Consider the following 18,122-nt stretch of genomic DNA (forward strand, 5'->3'; position numbering starts at 1 on the left):
CCCCAAATATTCCTTCAGGTCACACAAGATCTGCCTGCAACCCTCTTCTGGTGAAACTGCCAAAATCAAGACTCTCTGCTCACCTTCACTCCTTCATTCCTCTTTTTCCCACCTCTGGAACAAACTCCGTCACTCTCTTCAATCCCTCTCCTCCCTCCAGAGGCGTGTGCGATTTGCACTTCTGGAAGCAGAAGAGCTCTCTTCCGATCTCTTCCGGTCGTTCGATTTGGACTCTTCTCTTCTCGGAAGCTCTTCTGCCTCTTCCCGTTATCCAGCAGAAGAGGCGTTTAGAAGAGGAAGAGGAAGAAGAGGCGGAAGAGAAGAGGTTATACTTACGCAGAAAAACTTGCAAGTGAAAACACAATCTGGATATTTGCATCAACTTGTGATGTAGTGTCATCTTTGTCTAATTCTTCCATCATGAGCACGAGTAATACATGTTTGGCCGCCATCTTGCTTCTCTGCTGCCTGTTCGGCGCAAAGCAATCTTCCGGAAGAGGCTTCTCTCTTCGGAAGAGCCCAAATCGCACGTGCCTCAGGTCTTTAAAACAGCTGTTCACCACCATCTCTTATCTTCCCCCATCCAAAACCTTGATCTTTTCTACCCCTGTGAATACAACCCAAATCAACCTTTTTCAATCTCCGAATTCATTCCTGAAATTCCTAGTCATGTTCATTTGCTTTATACCGTGTACCCCTCCCCCCAAATCAGCCCTCTCCCTTCCACAGATCTACCGATGTCCCTGTTCTCTGCTGTTGTTGTGCTTGTATGCTTTACTCTCTCCCCCTCTTGGCTCCTGCTCCCTTTATTGTATGTTTTATGTGTCAGTGCATGTTTTTGTGTTTAATGTGTTAGCTCTTACACGAGCCTCGACTTTGTATACAAAAAAAACAAAACTTATTTTACTCTCACAATCTCCATCTCTATAGTATTATTGTTTGAAAATAAAATATAATGAAATGACGAGTTTAATGTATAGCATTATTAAATGTAGTACAATTTCCCTTTAAATTTACGAAAGTATAACCTTAGCTTATTTTTGTTGCTTTGTTTGTCCATGATTCCTGGTGTACAGATCATCAGCATTTAGGCCACATAGTACTGCACTTCTGTGGATTTTGATCTCACATGATTGCATTTTTGTATTGGTCGCATTATTTGATTCTCAAATGCAGCAGTTCCTAGTTTAAAGTGGCAGTTCCTCTCCCTCCCACACTTCTCCCTGCTCTCAAATGTTGTGGTTGTGTGCTTCCCCTTCTCTCCCCATCTTGTCTTCCGCTCCCTCTTTTTGTATATTTTGTTTGTCTGGTTGATTTGTTTGTGAAATAAATGTTAGCTCTTTCACGAGCCTCGATTCAGTATACAAAAAAAACATTTCTACCCCCGCTAATTTCGGTCCCCTTGTGTTTTATACCTCTCCCCCCCCCCCCCTCCCCTTCCCACGCCTCCTGCCCCCAAGCCCTCTCCCTCCCACACTTCTCCCTGCTCTCAAATGTTGTGGTTGTGTGCTTCCCCTTCTCTCCCCATCTTGTCTTCCGCTCCCTCTTTTTGTATATTTTGTTTGTCTGGTTGATTTGTTTGTGAAATAAATGTTAGCTCTTTCACGAACCTCGATTCAGTATACAACAACAACAAAAAAAAAAAAAAAAAAAAAAAAGCTACTACAGGGGTGCTTTAAAAGTTAAAAAAAACTTGCTTGGGTAACCACACAGAATTTCGTATTTGAAAGTTTAGCTGTTTGCAGTTGTACACCAAATTTCTGAAGGACAAAAACGTTAACAAACTTTAAGTAATGCTGCATTCAAATGCTCAACCAACATATGTGCTACACTGATGTCATTTGGCAACGTTTCACACGATCATGACTTGGGCGTTCTTCAATTACTGCCTTCTGTAAGTGTACATGCAAGAGATTGTTTGTTGGTGTATTATTTTCAGAGAGCTTTCTCAACAGCTCCATTTATTAATCCTCTACCGGAGGGGGCTGTAGGTTTGCTCTCCATCTGTCTATATGTCCGTCCATTCCACCTGTGGTTTTCTGCACTTTTCCCATATCCTTTAACATATTGAACTGAAACTTGGTACATGGCTTTATTATGATGTTACAGAAGACGTTTCGGGTTGTTTTGCCAATTTTCACGGAGTTATGCCCTTTTTGAACTTAGAAAATATCACATATTATACATGGGTCAATTTTCAGCTGACTCCGCCCCATTGCTTTACACCCATTGGCTGGACAGCTGGCCACACTCTACCCCCAAATGAAGCAGCACAGATTGGCAGGTGTCAGGTCTTAGGCCTGAATGTTGGCCCAGTGCTATTGGAATGATCCCAGGTATATAACCACGATGTATTATAAATTCACACAAGCCTCACACAGGTTTTTGCTTCATGGATGTACATTGGGGTATTTATTACCCTCGCCTGAAGAGAGGGTATTGCATTTGAGTTTGTTGTATGTTTGTTTGTCTTTGTTTGTCTGTTTGTTTGTTTGTTTGTTTGTCCGCACAGAATAAATATGATTTTCTCTACAACCGTTGGTCCGATTGACAGGAAATTTTCACCATAGGTGCAACTCTACCTGTATAATTTTTTAATGATAATTATGACGTCATCGGTCACGTGGTTCGGTCGCCATCTTGGAAAAACCGAAAAACTTTGCACCTCTATATCTCCGAAAGTGCTGAATAGAAAAAAATAGAGACATGGCCCCATTGTAAAGAACTCTCCATGGGGAATAAAATATGTTAATGATGATGTCATAGGTGCCTCCATTATGACGTCATAATTCGACAAGTACAAAACTTCATCCGATCAAGATGAAATTGCTTGGGAATAATCTAGGAATAAATTAGTTTAGAAAAAAAAAATGACGTCATTGGTCACGTGGTTCGGCCGCCATATTTGTTTTAACACAAAAGCATTAAAATCCACTGAAAATACATCCTGGTGAGGGTTTGCAATCTCTGATTGCTCTTTCTTGTTATTATTATTGTTGGCACTGAACATGGCTTTATACACTGTCCAAATAAAGGGATGTTTTTACTACTATTGAACTGAAACTTGGGAGGGGACATGGATTGCAAAGCAATTCTCAATCTATTCACAATGTGCTGGTTGCCGTTTTTATATTTTACAGCCGCAATGACAATTTATATTATAATCACAATAGCAATTGTCCTTTTGGTTTACCCTCTTTTCACCTGAACATTGTTTTCATTACCTATCATTATTTTGGGATGGAAATCTCGTTGTATGAGATCATGGATTTCAAAAGTTTTGGTCAAACACTTAACAGATGGGATATTCTTTGGTGGGCCAGATTATAAAATTAAACTATAATTGAACGTCTGTCTATATGTCCAATAAATTTATCCTGACTTGATATACAGTGCCGTCAGAAAGTATTTGTACCTCTTGACTTTTTTCATATTTTGTTGTGTTACAGCCTGAATTTAAAATGGATTAAGTTGTGATTTTGTGTCACTGATCCACACATACTACCCCATCATGTCAAAGCACAACTTTATCTTTAGAAATTCTTACAAAATAATTAAAATTGAAATACAGAAATATCTAATTACCTCCGCCACCAAAGGTGGATGGTGGTTAGGTTTTCACCCCTGTCTGTCTGTTTGTTTGTCTGTGAACAAGATATCTCAAAAAGTTGTGGATGGATTTGGGTGAAACATGGTGGACAGGTTGTGTGTGTGACAAGGAAGAATCGATTAAATTTTGGTGAAGATCCGGATCCGAATCCGGATCCGGCTAGTAGAATTTTTAAAGTGATTCTTCACCATTGGGAGATAGGGCCGAAAACAACATATAGCAAGATATCTCAAAAAGTTCTGGAAGGATGATTTTGATTAAATGTGATTCTGTATTGTGATGTTTTGGTCTACTCTGGGATACAAAATGTAAACTGTTCACCTGGCGGAGGTATGCTCTCGACTGAGTGCCGTTCTAGTTTACATAAGAGTTCAACTGCCTAAGCTAATACTTCGTAGCAGCACCTTTGGCTTCGATTATATCTTCGAGGCTTCATGGGTATGTCTGTATAAGCTTTGCACATCTGGATTTGGGGATTTTCTCCCATTCTTCCTTGTGGATTTGCTCAAACTCTGTTAAGTTGAATGGGGAGTTTTGGTGAACAGAAATCTTAAATTCAAGTGTTTCCACAGATTCTCAATGGGATTCAAGTTTGGGCTTGGGCGGATCCACTCAAGGACTTTCACATTCTTGTTCTGAAGCCATTCCGTTGTTACTTTGGCTGTATGCTTGGGTTGGCCTGTTGGAACGTAAATGTTTGCTGCAGTCTAAGGTCTTTCGTACTCTGAAGCAGGTTATTCTCAAGGATTTGCCTGTATTTGGCTCCATCCATCGTTTCTTATATCCTTACAAGTCTCCCAGTCCCTGCCACTTAAAAGCATCCCTATAGCATGATGCTGCCACCACCATTCTTCACGGTAGGGATGTTGTTCGATAGGCGGTGAGCTGAGCTCAGTTTCTGCCAGATGTAGCGCTTTGCAAGAGCTCAATTTTCATCTCATCAGACCACAGAATATTTTGCCCCATGTTCTGATTTTTTTTCACTTGCCTTTTGCAAACTCCAGTCATGCTGTCATGTGCTTTCTTCTCAGGAGTGACTTCTGTCTGGCCACTCTCCCATAAAGCCTAGAATTGTGAAGTGCTGCATAGACTGTTGTTCTTCTGGCAGGTTCTCCCATCTCAGCCAAGGAACTCTGTAGTTTTGTCAGAGTGGTCATTGGGTTCTTGGTCACCTCTCTGACCAATGTCTTTCTTGCTCGGTTGCTCAGTTTGGTCGGACGGCCAGCTCTAGGAAGAGTCTCAGTAGTTCCATATTATTTCCATTTCCTGATGATGGAGATCACAGTTCTCTTGGGAACTTTCAACACTCTAGAAATTGTTTTATCTTCTCCTTCCCCAGATCGATGCCTCCTCACAATTCTATCTCGGAGTTCTATGGACAGTTCCTTGGATTTTTTGGTAGAGTTTTTGATCTGATATGCACTGTCAACTGTGGTACCTTATATAAAAAGGTGTGGTTTTTTTTGTAAATCACGTCCAATCAATTGAATTGGCCACAGGTGGACTCGAATTAAGTTGTAGAGACATCTGAAGGATGATCAAAGGAAATTGGATGCACTTGAGCTCAATTTGAAGTATCATAGCAAAGGGGTTGAATACTGTTATGTCGGTGGGGTAAAGCAATATCTAGAGCCAGGTAGATCTGAATAGGTAACATGCTTCGACTGTCACGATAAGGAATCTACCTGTAATAAGTTCTGTGTTTTAGTCCGGTTTGTCGGGTAAGAGTATACCTGTGAACATACCAGGATGTTTGTGTGCTAGGTAGTTAGGGATTAAAGATAACAGCCCCTGTGTGTCACACCTGATAATCAAACCTTTGTCCCTTATGGCAATGCACACCAACATAAACACTTAGACAGGCCCTTTGTACAACATTAAATAAATTCCCTTCCCTGACGAGGACTTCGGAAGAGAACAGGCAAGAGGCCAGTTCGGGGCACCGCCGCATGGGCCGCAGCCAGCTACACCTCCGGCAGGCCTAGCAAAATAGAGTGACACGAGCTATCACCACGCTACAGGCCTGTGATTTGTCAGCGCGTTAGGCGCGAACCTCCAGCCAACGAGTGCGGGAGGCGCAAAGCTGGAAGGTTCGGTGGAAGGCGCTGGTTGATGGCTCACCAAGGCTGAGGTCACCGCCCAGGTTATATGAGGGCACGCCGAACGACATTTTCCCACTTGCACATCCAGTTCTCTCTTGCGCAGCACGTCCCTCTGGCCCTCTTGCACGTCCAGCTCGAACCCTTGTGCTTTCTGGCTGTCTCGGTGTGTTTGAAGCTCTTGCGGTCCTTCTTGGTCTTGAGAGGTCCTGGTGGTCATTGGCTCACCATCTGCGTGGTGCTTGGAGCGGTGCTCCTGGAGCTTAGAGTGGTGCACGGACCTCGTGGGCGGTCGACGAGGAGCCTGGAGTGGGCGTTGGCTCGGGCCTTCGCGGTGCTTTGGAGTTTGGAGCGAGGGACCTGGTGGTGTGCAGCGGAGCTTGGAGACGCAAGACGACAGGACAGATAAGGACGCACCACATTCACAATTACATAACGAACGTTTTTCTTTTGGTAATTCCTTCCTGTGTCTCGTTTCTGAAGTGAGGTGTGTGGGATCCCAATTTAGGCCCTTTATTTGATTACCGTCACGTTTCATCGTTTCGGGTTCCATGGAATAAATCTATTTTTGTACATTAAATCTTGTTTTTCGAGTTGATTAATTTCCCTGCAGGATCGAAGCTGCCGTCGGTTCGCCTTCCACAGGTACGCACTTTTACCGCAGCTTCCACTTTCCTTCTTCCACCCGCGTTTTATAGCCGAATCCGTGTTTGGTCGTCGCCTCAAGTAAATCCGTTCTGGTCCATCCGCGAGCCCCGGTGTTAACTGAAGGGTCCATGCGACAATACTTATTGACTCAATACATTTCAGCTTTTCATTCTTCATTATTATGTAAAAATTTTCGAAAAATAAAATACCACTTTGACATTGTGGGGTGTCATGTCCTGTTTCCAGTGGCAAAAAAATCTGAATTTAATCAATTTTAAATTCCGGCTGTAACACAACAACAACAACAAAAAATCCCTTTTTAAGGCCATTTTCCCTGCTAGAGCATGGGTTAGCCTTGCGGTCCCCATGACAATCATCATGGTTCCCTTTTTGAGGCAATGTTTTTATGGCCAGATGCCCTTCCTGACGCCAACCCATTAGTCGCCTCTTACGACATGCAGGGATACGGTGTACCTATTCTAAACTGGGGCACACACCGGCACATTCTTCCCAGCAAGGTGGTTCTCAATTTTGCCGACCTCAGAAGGATGACAGGCTGAGTCAACCACCCTGGCATTTTTTTTTTTTTTTTTGGATACTGAATCGAGGCTCGTGAAAGAGCTAACATTTATTTCACAAACAAATCAACCAGACAAACAAAATATATAAAAAGAGGGAGCGGAAGACAAGATGGGGAGAGAAGGGGAAGCACACAAACATAACATTTGAGAGCAGGGAGATGTGTGGGAGGGAGAGGGCTTGGGGGGAGGAGGCGTGGGAAGGGGGGGGGGGGGGGGGAGAAGTATAAAACACAAGGACACCAAGGACTTCCAGGACAGAAGTTGGTATTTCAAAAAAGTGGATTTGGGGTGAAATTAGCGGAGGCATTAATTCATCGATCGACCGGGTTCCCAAACCAGCACCCTAACCACTAAGCCAACACCAGGCTAGGCTGGAACACAATTAATTTCAAGGAACCTACCTAGTTTCGGCCCATGTCGGAGTGATGCAGCTGACCTTTCTCAGCAATCATTTTACAGAAACATGGGTTCAAAACTTGTTGCTATGTGAAGGACTGAAGAAAGTGATCCGATCATCTCATCTTTGACTTGATGTTCATAATGGAGTCTAAGGTTTTCTTGCAAGTAGACAATATCTTTCTGTTCACTTTTAGCTTTTTCCTGGAAGGTTTTTCTTTCGTATGCAGAACATGGTTGTAGGTAGCATAGTTTGTTGTTGGAGCAGCTTTGCCAATGATGCAGTGCCCCCTTCTCCTCCCCCCCCCCCCCCCCCCCTTCCCTGTAGGTTATAGCAGGATTTTGGAATTCGGCCAAGGTGCCGGCAATAGCTCATCTACTCTTCTTAAAGGACACTGTGGGATTTAACGTCCACACAATAATGCCGGTAGAGAGGACACCCACTGTAACATACATCTGAGGAACAGCACACACATTGATTGATGCCTCACCCTAGATATGGAACACCAGGAAGACGTTTATAGCTGGGCCAATATTCAAATCCAGGCTAGACAGCTCAGAGGTGAGTGTGCATCCCTCTAGGTATCAAATTGATGAAATGTGACAAAATCAGTACCATTTTAAAGCGATGGTGTCAAATTTGGTGATCATTTGAATAAACTTTAGGAAATTACAGTGATGACTAGATGAATACTTTTGCATAATTAGTAAGTCGGAGGAATGTATGGGACAGGTGTTGTATTCATATAATTTAGTGCTGCAGTTTTATTATTAAATGTTTTGAATGGGTACCTGTGGGGACCTTTAGACCTGGACCACATGAACAAAAAGTAGTAATTACAATTGAATATCTCGTTAGTTATGCAAATGAGATGCCAGCCAAAATGTGTGTGCCATACCTTACTTTTTTGTGGTATACGTAGTCGAGGCTGGTGGAAGAGTGAGAATTAGTACATTGAATGGATCAGGAGTAACAGACAAAAACAGGACACAAAACATGTACACAGAAGTAAACTCCAAGGAGGCAAAACTGGAAATGTGGAAGGAGGAGGCATGGGGATGGGGTTAACAAGGGTAGAAATGATCATGGTTTTAGATTGGGGATAATCTTAAATGGTGGTGAACAACTGCCTTGAAAACCTGGAGGGAAGTATGAGATTGAAGGACATGAAGAACATGTGGAGGTTGGATCCACAGTTGGGGAAAAGAGGCACGAATGAGTGGAGATGAGTAGTGAGTCTGGATTTAGGTTGTTTCACCAGAAGAGGTTTGATGGTGAACCAGCCCTGCAGAAATCTAGGTGGGGACAAAGCACGGAAACAGGGTGCAAGACCAGAAAGGAGGCGGCATAAGGCAGAAAGGCCAAAGACCCGTCTGTGATGGCAAAGTGAGAGGACTCAGTTTCAGTGCGGGAGATTTGATTAATCCTAAAGTCCTTGGTTTCCACGGCATAAAGCTGAGCAAGATGTGAGGCAGGGGGACAGGCCATAGGGGAGAGCAGTACTCCATGAAGCTGTGGATGAAGGGCTTGGAGGTGGATACGAGTTCAAGTGTGCCAAGGAAGCACTTTGTACAATGGAGGATGCCCAGTCCAAATGTTTCGGCAACAATTTTACAATTGTTTTTACAGCGTAGCCCATAGGGCAAGGCTGTCTAGAACAGTGTTTGTCCGTATGTATGTATGTATGTATGTATGTCCCCTCAAAGCTCAAACGTATACCAATCAGAGCTGAGGATCTGGTCACATGACAGGGTGATGTGTTACATCTGATGTCATTACGGCGGTACGGCGGCTGACTCTGCACACCGTCATTTTGATTCCAATTTCGTTCAGGCTGAACATATCGTCGAACCTGTCATATATCACAATCGCCATGCTCTACCTTGACGTTTGTCATTCAGTGTGAAACACAAACAAACCGATTGTTAGAACGACCATCAATTATCGAAAGCATAGGCGTTACGGGTCTTCCAACAACACAGTTCTTATAGGTCTTAGGCCTCATGCCTTCATGGTTCATCTTCAGGTCGCTTCGGACAAATTAGTCCCGGTTTCTTAATACAGTAGTATTGTTTTCGTAATAATAATAGCGTTAATACTCATAATATAGTAAATATAATTGCAACACTGTAACCCATTTGTCATTATTGCAAAGTTTCTATAATGAAGCGGTGTATGGTTGGTTCATTGTTTATTCGAAACAGAATAAACTAATACCAGGATTAGCTGGTATCGTGCGTGTCTCTTGGTGAAAAGGGTCCTTAAGTTTTGCAGTTTTGCTTTTAGTTTATTTTAATGTATATTTAAATTTAGCAAATGAGGGAGTTCCAATGCTTCAATATGGATTCATAATCACAATGACTGTCCAGACACCTTGAGCTCCCTGCATCACACGGTTCGGTGCTGGGGTTCTGCCTCTGAGGCCTACGTGGTTCTGTAGTGACCGACCCTCTGATGGTTTTGGTGCCGCCGAGGTGCAACCTCCCTCCCATGCCTTCCAGGACAGAAGTTGGTATTTCAAAAAAGTGGATTTGGGGTGAAATTAGTGGGGGTAGAAAAGATCAAGGTTTTGGATGGGGGGAAGATAAGAGATGGTGGTGAACAGCTGTTTTAAAGACCTGGAGGGTGGAGTGGGATTGAAGAGAGTGAGGGAGTTTGTTCCAGAGGCAGGAGAAAAAAGGAGTGAAGGTGAGCAGAGAGTCTTGATTTTGGCAGTTTAACCATAATAGGGTGCCAGTGGCCTGGAGGTTTCTGGCGGTGGGTTTCATCGGGGGTGTTTTGAGCAAGGATCGTGATGGAAGAATGCCTGAAAACTTGCGAGACGTGAGTGGTGCCATATTCTTGGCTCTGCATTTTGCCTTCATGCCCGTGCAGTCTTTGGGCTGCTGGCGAGACGGGAACTGCCCTGGATTTCGACAGATTTGGCTCCTGGCTGCACACCTGGCTTTGTGTTGCATACCTGACTCACCGTTGCGCACCTGGCTCTCCATTGCACACCTGGCTCTCTCTCCGTTGCGCATCTGCCTCCATTGCGCACCTGGCTCTCCATTGTGCATCTGGCTCTGCGTTGCACACCTGGCTGTCTGTTGCATGCTTCTCCTTGGTTTTGTCGGCGACGTTTTGGATCTGCCTTGGCATCACAGATTGGCACTCGCTTCCTGCCATGGCTGCCCTCCCTCTGCTCATGACTTAATCTGCTCGCCATTGGGCCCACCACCGTGCTCGTTCCTGCGCTCCTCCGCCCACTGCTTGGTCTGCGTGTGGACCTTGGTGTTCTCTGCTGCATATGCATGGGACTTCTCCGTGTTTTTCTGCACAAACGCTGTGGATATCGCCGGAGTTGTGGGATGGAGGTCGGGGAGACGGTCAATGTCGCAGCCTCCATGGCTTTTTTGGTCTGGTTAAACTTCATGGGGAGGCTTGGTACAGCTTTATTTATTTATGTTTTCTTGCTACACTTCATGGTGCCTTTATTGTGCACCACTCTAGGTCTACTCTACCACCATTGATTGTTTTGATCTCCTTAATTATTTTGATATTTTAAATTGCAATACTTTATATTGCCTTTCATATTTTCCTTCTGGCCTTTTTGAGTTGAAATAACTTTATATTGGTTTATGCATTTTATAACTTGCATTTTGCTGCATCTTATTTTATTATTGTAACTTAGTATTGTAATCAAAATGCAGTATTTGTAACAAACACAACAACAACAGGCATTTTAAGGCCATTTTCCCTGCTAGAGCAGGGGTTATCCTTGCAGGCCCAATGACAATCTTCTCCATTTTGCCCTATTTTCTGCATAAACCCCTTGTTAACCCCCTTGCCCGCATTTCTTCTTCTACCACCTTCAGCCAAGTCTTTCTCGGTCTTCCCCATCCTCTACTTCCTTCTACATTCATTTCCATCACTCTTCTCACCCAGTCACTTTCATCCTTCCTCAACACATGACCAAACCATCTCAACCTGTTTCTCTTCACAGCATCCATCACAGGCTCTATTCCCATCATCTTTCACAATTCATCATTTGTCTTCCTCTCTCTCAACAATACTCCACACATCCACCGAACATTCGCATTTCCATCCTTTCCAGCCTTCGTTGCTGCTCTACGTTCATTACCCATGTCTCGCTCCCATAAATCATAACACTTCTCACACATGCAGCATACACCTTTCCCTTCAGCTTCAACGACAATTCCCTCCTCGTCAGTACGCCACTCAGTTCCCGAAACTTCTTCCATGCACATCTTCCTCCAGCAACCGTTGCCGAGTCTGATCCACCTTCTCCATTCAGCATGTCTCCGAGGTAACAAAATGTTTTCACACCATCCAGCTTCATGCCGTCTCCAAGATCCAACTCAGCAGTTCCTCCATCTGCAGCTCCCTCGGTGCACACCTTACACTTGAATGTAGCTGCCACACTGGTTAATGACCCTCTCAGACCACTACATTTTTGATGAACCCACTCAGCGCATATTGTACATTGAATGGAGTTCACTGCGACACCGTTTCTGCACACAGCACATGGCCACTTCCCAGTTCTGTCCACCTCACCACATGCTTTACCACTTGCCATCACCTTTGTTTTTCCGATATTCACATTCAGACCTTTTGTCTCCATACATTCCTTCCACTTGTTCATCTTCTCCTTCAGTCCATCCATACTTTCTGCAATCAACACCAGATCATCTGCATACAACAACTCCCACGGTAAACCCTCCTTTACATTCCGAGCCAGCACCTCCATCACAGCTACAAATAGTAGTGGACTTAGTACCGACCCCTGATGCACTCCCACCTTCACCTCAAACTCACCACTGTTCCCGTCCTTCGTCCTTACAGCTGTGCGCGCTCTCTCGTACATTGCCATCACTACTCTGATCAACCATTCCTCCACTCCTAACTTCCTCAATGCCCATGTCACTACTTCGCGTGGAACCCTATCGAATGCTTTCTCCAGATCAACAAACCCAAGAAACAACTTCTTCCTCTTCTCCATGTACTTCTGCATAAATCCAAACTGCATTTCGTCGATCTTCACTTTCTTCCTTATCCTCCTCTCCAACACCCTTTCCAATAACTTCATTCCATGCTCCAATAACTTTATCACTCGACATGAGCCACAGTCCATAGGGTCACCTTTCCCCTTGTATCGAGGGACGAGGGTACTCAGTTCCCAATCCATTTGAATGCGGCCTTCTTTCACCACCAGATTGCAGATCTCTGTCATTCTCTTCACACCCCAACTTCCCGCTACCTTCAACATATCTCCCACAACTCCCGTCGGCCTTCCCGCTTTGCTACTCTTAATTGCTTTTATCGCTTTTATTACCTTCCTTCTCAGTTATCTTCTCTGCCGGTCCTAAAACTGCGTTACTCTCTATGTTGCCATCCCATTCATTCTCTGCATTCAACAGCCTTTCCATATATCTCTTCCATCTTCCTTTAATTCCATCTGGGTCCACAACGATTTGTCCCACTTCATCCTTCAAGCAACTCACACCTATCACATCACACCTCTCTTTCGCTATCTGCTTTGCAATCCTGAATAACGCTTTCTGACCCTCTTCTGAATCGAAGCGTTCTCCGAACATTTTCCGACATGCCTCCTGCGCCTTTGCTACCTCTTTCTTTGCAGCCTTCTTGGCTGCCTTATAACTTTCATGCTCTGTCTCTTCTGCCCCCGTACCCTTCGCCTTCTGCCACTCCTTGAACTTCTTCCTCTTCTCGTCAATCCTCTTTCCAACTTCGTCATCCCACCACCATTTTTCCGAGTGCCTCGGTGTTGTCAGGTGTTGTTTTTAGTCCTGGCAAGGTATCACAGTCACCTTCCCCATTCGCAAAGCCATTGAGGGGTGTTGCTTTAGGCACTGACAACCCGACCACACGGCAGGTAGCACTGGTTTACATGTTCAGTGGCAGTCCCAAAAGACTGGCCTGACCAGTTTCCTTTACAATCATAATAGTCACATACTTTTACACAAAAAGCCAGGTATAAATAATCGATTTACCCCAAAACACGTCGCCGCCCTTCAATTTTTCGTGTGCTGGCTGTAATGTTTTAAGACAATTAAGGGGAACAGGGCTAAATGATTATTTGTGGCAATTTTAGCTCTTTCACGAGCCTCGATTCAGTATACAAAAAAATAATAATAATAATGAAGCGTAGTAATAATTAATTGGCGTACTCAAGTTGATTTGATATAAAAATGATTTTTACTCTGCTACCGAATGTGTACGGAGGTTTTGTTTTTGTTTTTGTTTTCACGGAGGTTTGTTTGAACAGGATATCTGAAAAAGTTATTGATGGATTTGGACGAAATTTGGTGGACAGGTTGGGTGTGTGACAAGGATGAATTGTGACAAGGATGAATTATGACAAGGATGAATTATGACAAGGATGAATTATGACAAGGATGAATTATGACAAGGAAGACAAAGAAGAATTGTTTTGTTTTTGGGTACATCCCAATCCTTATATGAGAATTTATTTTTCATTTTAAAAGTGTTTCTTCACCATTGAGATATAGGGCCAAAAACTATACATAGCACAATATTTCAAAAAGTTGTGCACATCTTGTGTCAAAACTTTGTGGATGAGTTGGGTTGGTGACAAGAACAAGCTGATTAGATTTTGGTTCAGGTCCGAATCTTAATCCGGCCTATCGGTGCGATACAAAATGTAAACTGTTTAGCCTGGCGGATTCTTCACATCCTGCACTTTATTCTTCACTGCCTGCACTTTATTCTTCACTGCCTGCACTTTATTCTTCAATGCATGCAGTTTATTCTTCAATGCCTGCAGTTTATTCTTCACTGCCTGCACTTTATTCTTCACTGCCTGCACTTTATTCTTCACTACCTGCACTTTATTCTTCAATGCATGCAGTTTATTCTTCAATGCCTGCAGTTTATTCTTCAATGCCTGCACTTTATTCTTCACTGCCTGCACTTTATTCTTCAATGCCTGCAGTTTATTCTTCAATGCCTGCACTTTATTCTTCACTGCCTGCACTTTATTCTTCACTGCCTGCACTTTATTCTTCACTGCCTGCACTTTATTCTTCAATGCCTGCAGTTTATTCTTCAATGCCTGCAGTTTATTCTTCAATGCCTGCACTTTATTCTTCATTGCCTGCACTTTATTCTTCACTGCCTGCACTTTATTCTTCAATGCCTGCAGTTTATTCTTCAATGCCTGCACAGCTTCAGGCTCTACCGAGTGTCGTTTTAGTTCTGTTTGTGAATATTAAAGGTTTCGCTTTTAATTTCTTTATTTATTATTAGTGTGGTTTCTGCCGCTCCATTCCCATGGAGTTGCATTCTCCAGCAGTTGTCGCCACGTGCTTTAGTCGGTGACGTTTCTTTTAGCGTCTTTCTGCCATGGAAACCGTGGCGTGACGTTGGGTGTTGCCGAGTGACGTTGACAAGCAGTCAGCACAGCCCGGGAAATGACGCCACGTGGGTGGCTTCCGAACACGCCCCCACTCCCGAGTTGTTTACATCGGACACGCTGGGCTTCCGGTCATACAAGAGAAGGTGGGAAAGGTAGGAGAGGGTCCGTGGAAACCGCAGATGGAGGAGAGGTCTGATAAATAAGAGACGTGAGCGGATTGGGGTGTAGAAAAGGCTCCATGAAAGAAGAGGGGGAGGAGGAGGATAGATGGGGCGAACGACGTCGGGAAAGGGGGGAGGTTGGGAGGGAGTGGAAGAGAAGGTCAGTTTTGGAGCAGTGGGGGAGTTGTGTATGAAGGGATAAGAGATTGGACAGCGTTGGCAGGTCTTGGGACAAGGTTACACTGTCTATGTACGTACAGTACATGCACAGCTTGAGGGTGCATTGTGTGGCACTTTTCTTTTGTAATAGTTTCGCATGTGAATCCATCTGTCCATGCCCTTCCTGTCTTGGCCTTGCCTCCGTCCATCCATTCTTCGACTTCTGTCCCACCATTTTATCATTTTAAACGGGCTACTGCGAGCTTTCAGATATCACCGAGGGCAAGGCTCAGCAGCAGGGGGGGGGGGGGTGTTTTGGGGGGGTGTTTTGACAGCGAACCGAAGAGGAAAGCAAAGCTTGTTCAAGTCATTGGCTTGTGTCGGCAGTTTTGCGAGAGTAGGGGTGGGAGTAGGGAATGCGAAGGGTTCATGCTGTGCAGTCAGTGGCGTCTGCTTTCACTGCCTGTACTTTATTCTTCAATGCCTGCACTTTATTCTTCACTTCCTGCACTTTATTCTTCACTTCCTGCACTTTATTATTCACTGCCTGCACTTTATTCTTCACTGCCTGCACTTTATTCTTCAATGCCTGCACTTTATTCTTCAATGCATGCACTTTATTCTTCACTTCCTGCACTTTATTATTCACTGCCTGCACTTTATTCTTCACTGCTTGCACTTTATTCTTCAATGCCTGCAGTTTATTCTTCAATGCCTGCAGTTTATTCTTCAATGCCTGCAGTTTATTCTTCAATGCCTGCAGTTTATTATTCACTGCCTGCAGTTTATTATTCACTGCCTGCACTTTATTCTTCACTGCATGCACTTTATTCTTCACTTTCTGCACTTTATTATTCACTGCCTGCACTTTATTCTTCACTGCCTACACTTTATTCTTCAATACCTGCAGTTTATTCTTCACTGCCTGCACTTTATTCTTCACTGCATGCACTTTATTCTTCACTTCCTGCACTTTATTCTTCACTGCCTGCACTTTATTCTTCGCTGCATGCACTTTATTCTTCACTGCCTGCACTTTATTCTTCACTGCCTGCACTTTATTCTTCACTGCATGCACTTTATTCTTCACTTCCTGCACTTTATTCTTCACTGCCTGCACTTTATTCTCCACTGCCTGCACTTTATTCTTTGCTGCCTGCACTTTATTCTTCAATGCCTGCAGTTTATTCTTCAATGCCTACAGTTTATTCTTCAATGCCTGCAGTTTATTCTTCAATGCCTGCAGTTTATTCTTCACTGCCTGCACTTTATTCTTCACTGCCTGCACTTTATTCTTCACTGCCTGCACTTTATTCTTCACTGCCTGCACTTTATTCTTTTCTGCCTGCACTTTATTCTTCGCTTCCTGCACTTTATTCTTCACTGCCTGCACTTTATTCTTCACTGCCTGTACTTTATTCTTCGCTGCCTGCGCTTTATTCTTTACTTCCTGCACTTTATTATTCACTACCTGCACTTTATTCTTCACTGCCTGCACTTTATTCTTCACTGCCTGCACTTTATTCTTCACTGCCTGCACTTTATTCTTCTCTGCCTGCACTTTATTCTTCACTGCCTGCACTTTATTCTTCACTCCCTGCACTTTATTATTCACTGCCTGCACTTTATTATTCACTCCCTGCACTCTATTCTTCACTGCCTGCACTTTATTCTTCACTGCATGCACTTTATTCTTCGCTGCCTGCACTTTATTCTTTTCTGCCTGCACTTTATTCTTAGCTGCCTGCACTTTATTCTTTGCTGCCTGCACTTTATTATTTTCTGCCTGCACTTTATTCTTTGCTGCCTGCACTTTATTATTCACTTCATGCACTTTATTCTTCACTGCCTGCACTTTATTCTTCACTTCATGCACTTTATTCTTCACTGCCTGCACTTTATTCTTCACTGCCTGCACTTTATTCTTCACTCCCTGCACTTTATTCTTCACTGCCTGCACTCCATTCTTCACTGCCTGCACTCTATTCTTCACTGCCTGCACTTTATTATATTAGACAAAGTCAAGGCTCGTGGAAGAGCTCGAACACCGAACGGATTAGGACGCAACATAACAAAAAGAACAGTGAGGAGAGGGTACACCAACAACGAAGTTGAAGGACGAAAGAGAGGGAGACTTGGACAAATAAGGAATGTGGGGTAGGGGAGGATGTATGGGATGGACAAAATGGATACAGAAGCAAACTCCCAGGTAGGAAAAACTGGAAATTTGAAAGGAGGTGGACCCGAGGGTGGGAGGTTGACAGGGGGTAGAAAAGGTCATGGCTTTGGATAAGGCGTGGGGTAAGGGTGATCATTAACTCCCACCCACATCCCTTTTTCGACAAAAATGTCTTTTTTTTATGAGATCGGAGTAATTTGATGAACATCTTTATCAGATCTAATGAGAACTTTTGTAAAAAGATAAGGACCGCTTTGGCTTCTCACCATGGTCACCTATCTTTAACTCTCACCATCATCACCCACCATTACCTCTCTCTCACCATGGTCACCCACCTTCACCTCTCTCTCTCAGCATGGTCACCTATCTTTAACTCTCACCATCATCACCCACCATTACCTCTCTCTCACCATGGTCACCCACCTTCACCTCTCTCTCTCAGCATGGTCACCTATCTTTAACTCTCACCATGGTCACCCACCATTACCTCTCTCTCAGCATGATCACCCACCATTACCTCTCTCTCACCATGATCACCCACCATTACCTCTCTCTCAGCATGATCACCCACCATTACCTCTCTCTCAGCATGATCACCCACCATTACCTCTCTCTCACCATGATCACCCACCATTACCTCTCTCTCAGCATGATCACCCACCATTACCTCTCTCTCAGCATGATCACCCACCATTACCTCTCTCTCAGCATGATCACCCACCATTACCTCACTCTCACCATGATCACCCACCATTACCTCTCTCTCAGCATGATCACCCACCATTACCTCTCTCAGCATGATCACCCACCATTACCTCTCTCTCACCATGATCACCCACCATTACCTCTCTCTCAGCATGATCACCCACCATTACCTCTCTCTCAGCATGAT

The 18,122-nt window shown here is 44.0% G+C and overlaps 1 protein-coding gene across 10 annotated transcripts in view; it reads left to right on the plus strand.

Moving 5' to 3' along the window:
• LOC137424696 (uncharacterized) overlaps window positions 1-18,122 on the plus strand; it is a 161,786-nt gene that overhangs the window by 64,319 nt on the left and 79,345 nt on the right. The window contains exon 1 of one of the 10 annotated variants that reach the window (XM_068112427.2): window positions 7,777-7,896. The exons of the other annotated variants lie outside the window; for them this stretch is intronic. Within the exon in view, the coding sequence (XP_067968528.1) occupies window positions 7,833-7,896 (64 nt within the window). The 5' untranslated portion in view covers window positions 7,777-7,832. Of the gene's footprint in view, window positions 1-7,776; window positions 7,897-18,122 lie in introns of those variants that run through there. 10 annotated transcript variants of the gene reach the window in all.

The sequence above is a fragment of the Myxine glutinosa genome, chromosome 4, assembly GCF_964187855.1.
Source record: "Myxine glutinosa chromosome 4, kmMyxGlut1.1, whole genome shotgun sequence".
Lineage (NCBI taxonomy): Eukaryota > Metazoa > Chordata > Myxini > Myxiniformes > Myxinidae > Myxine > Myxine glutinosa.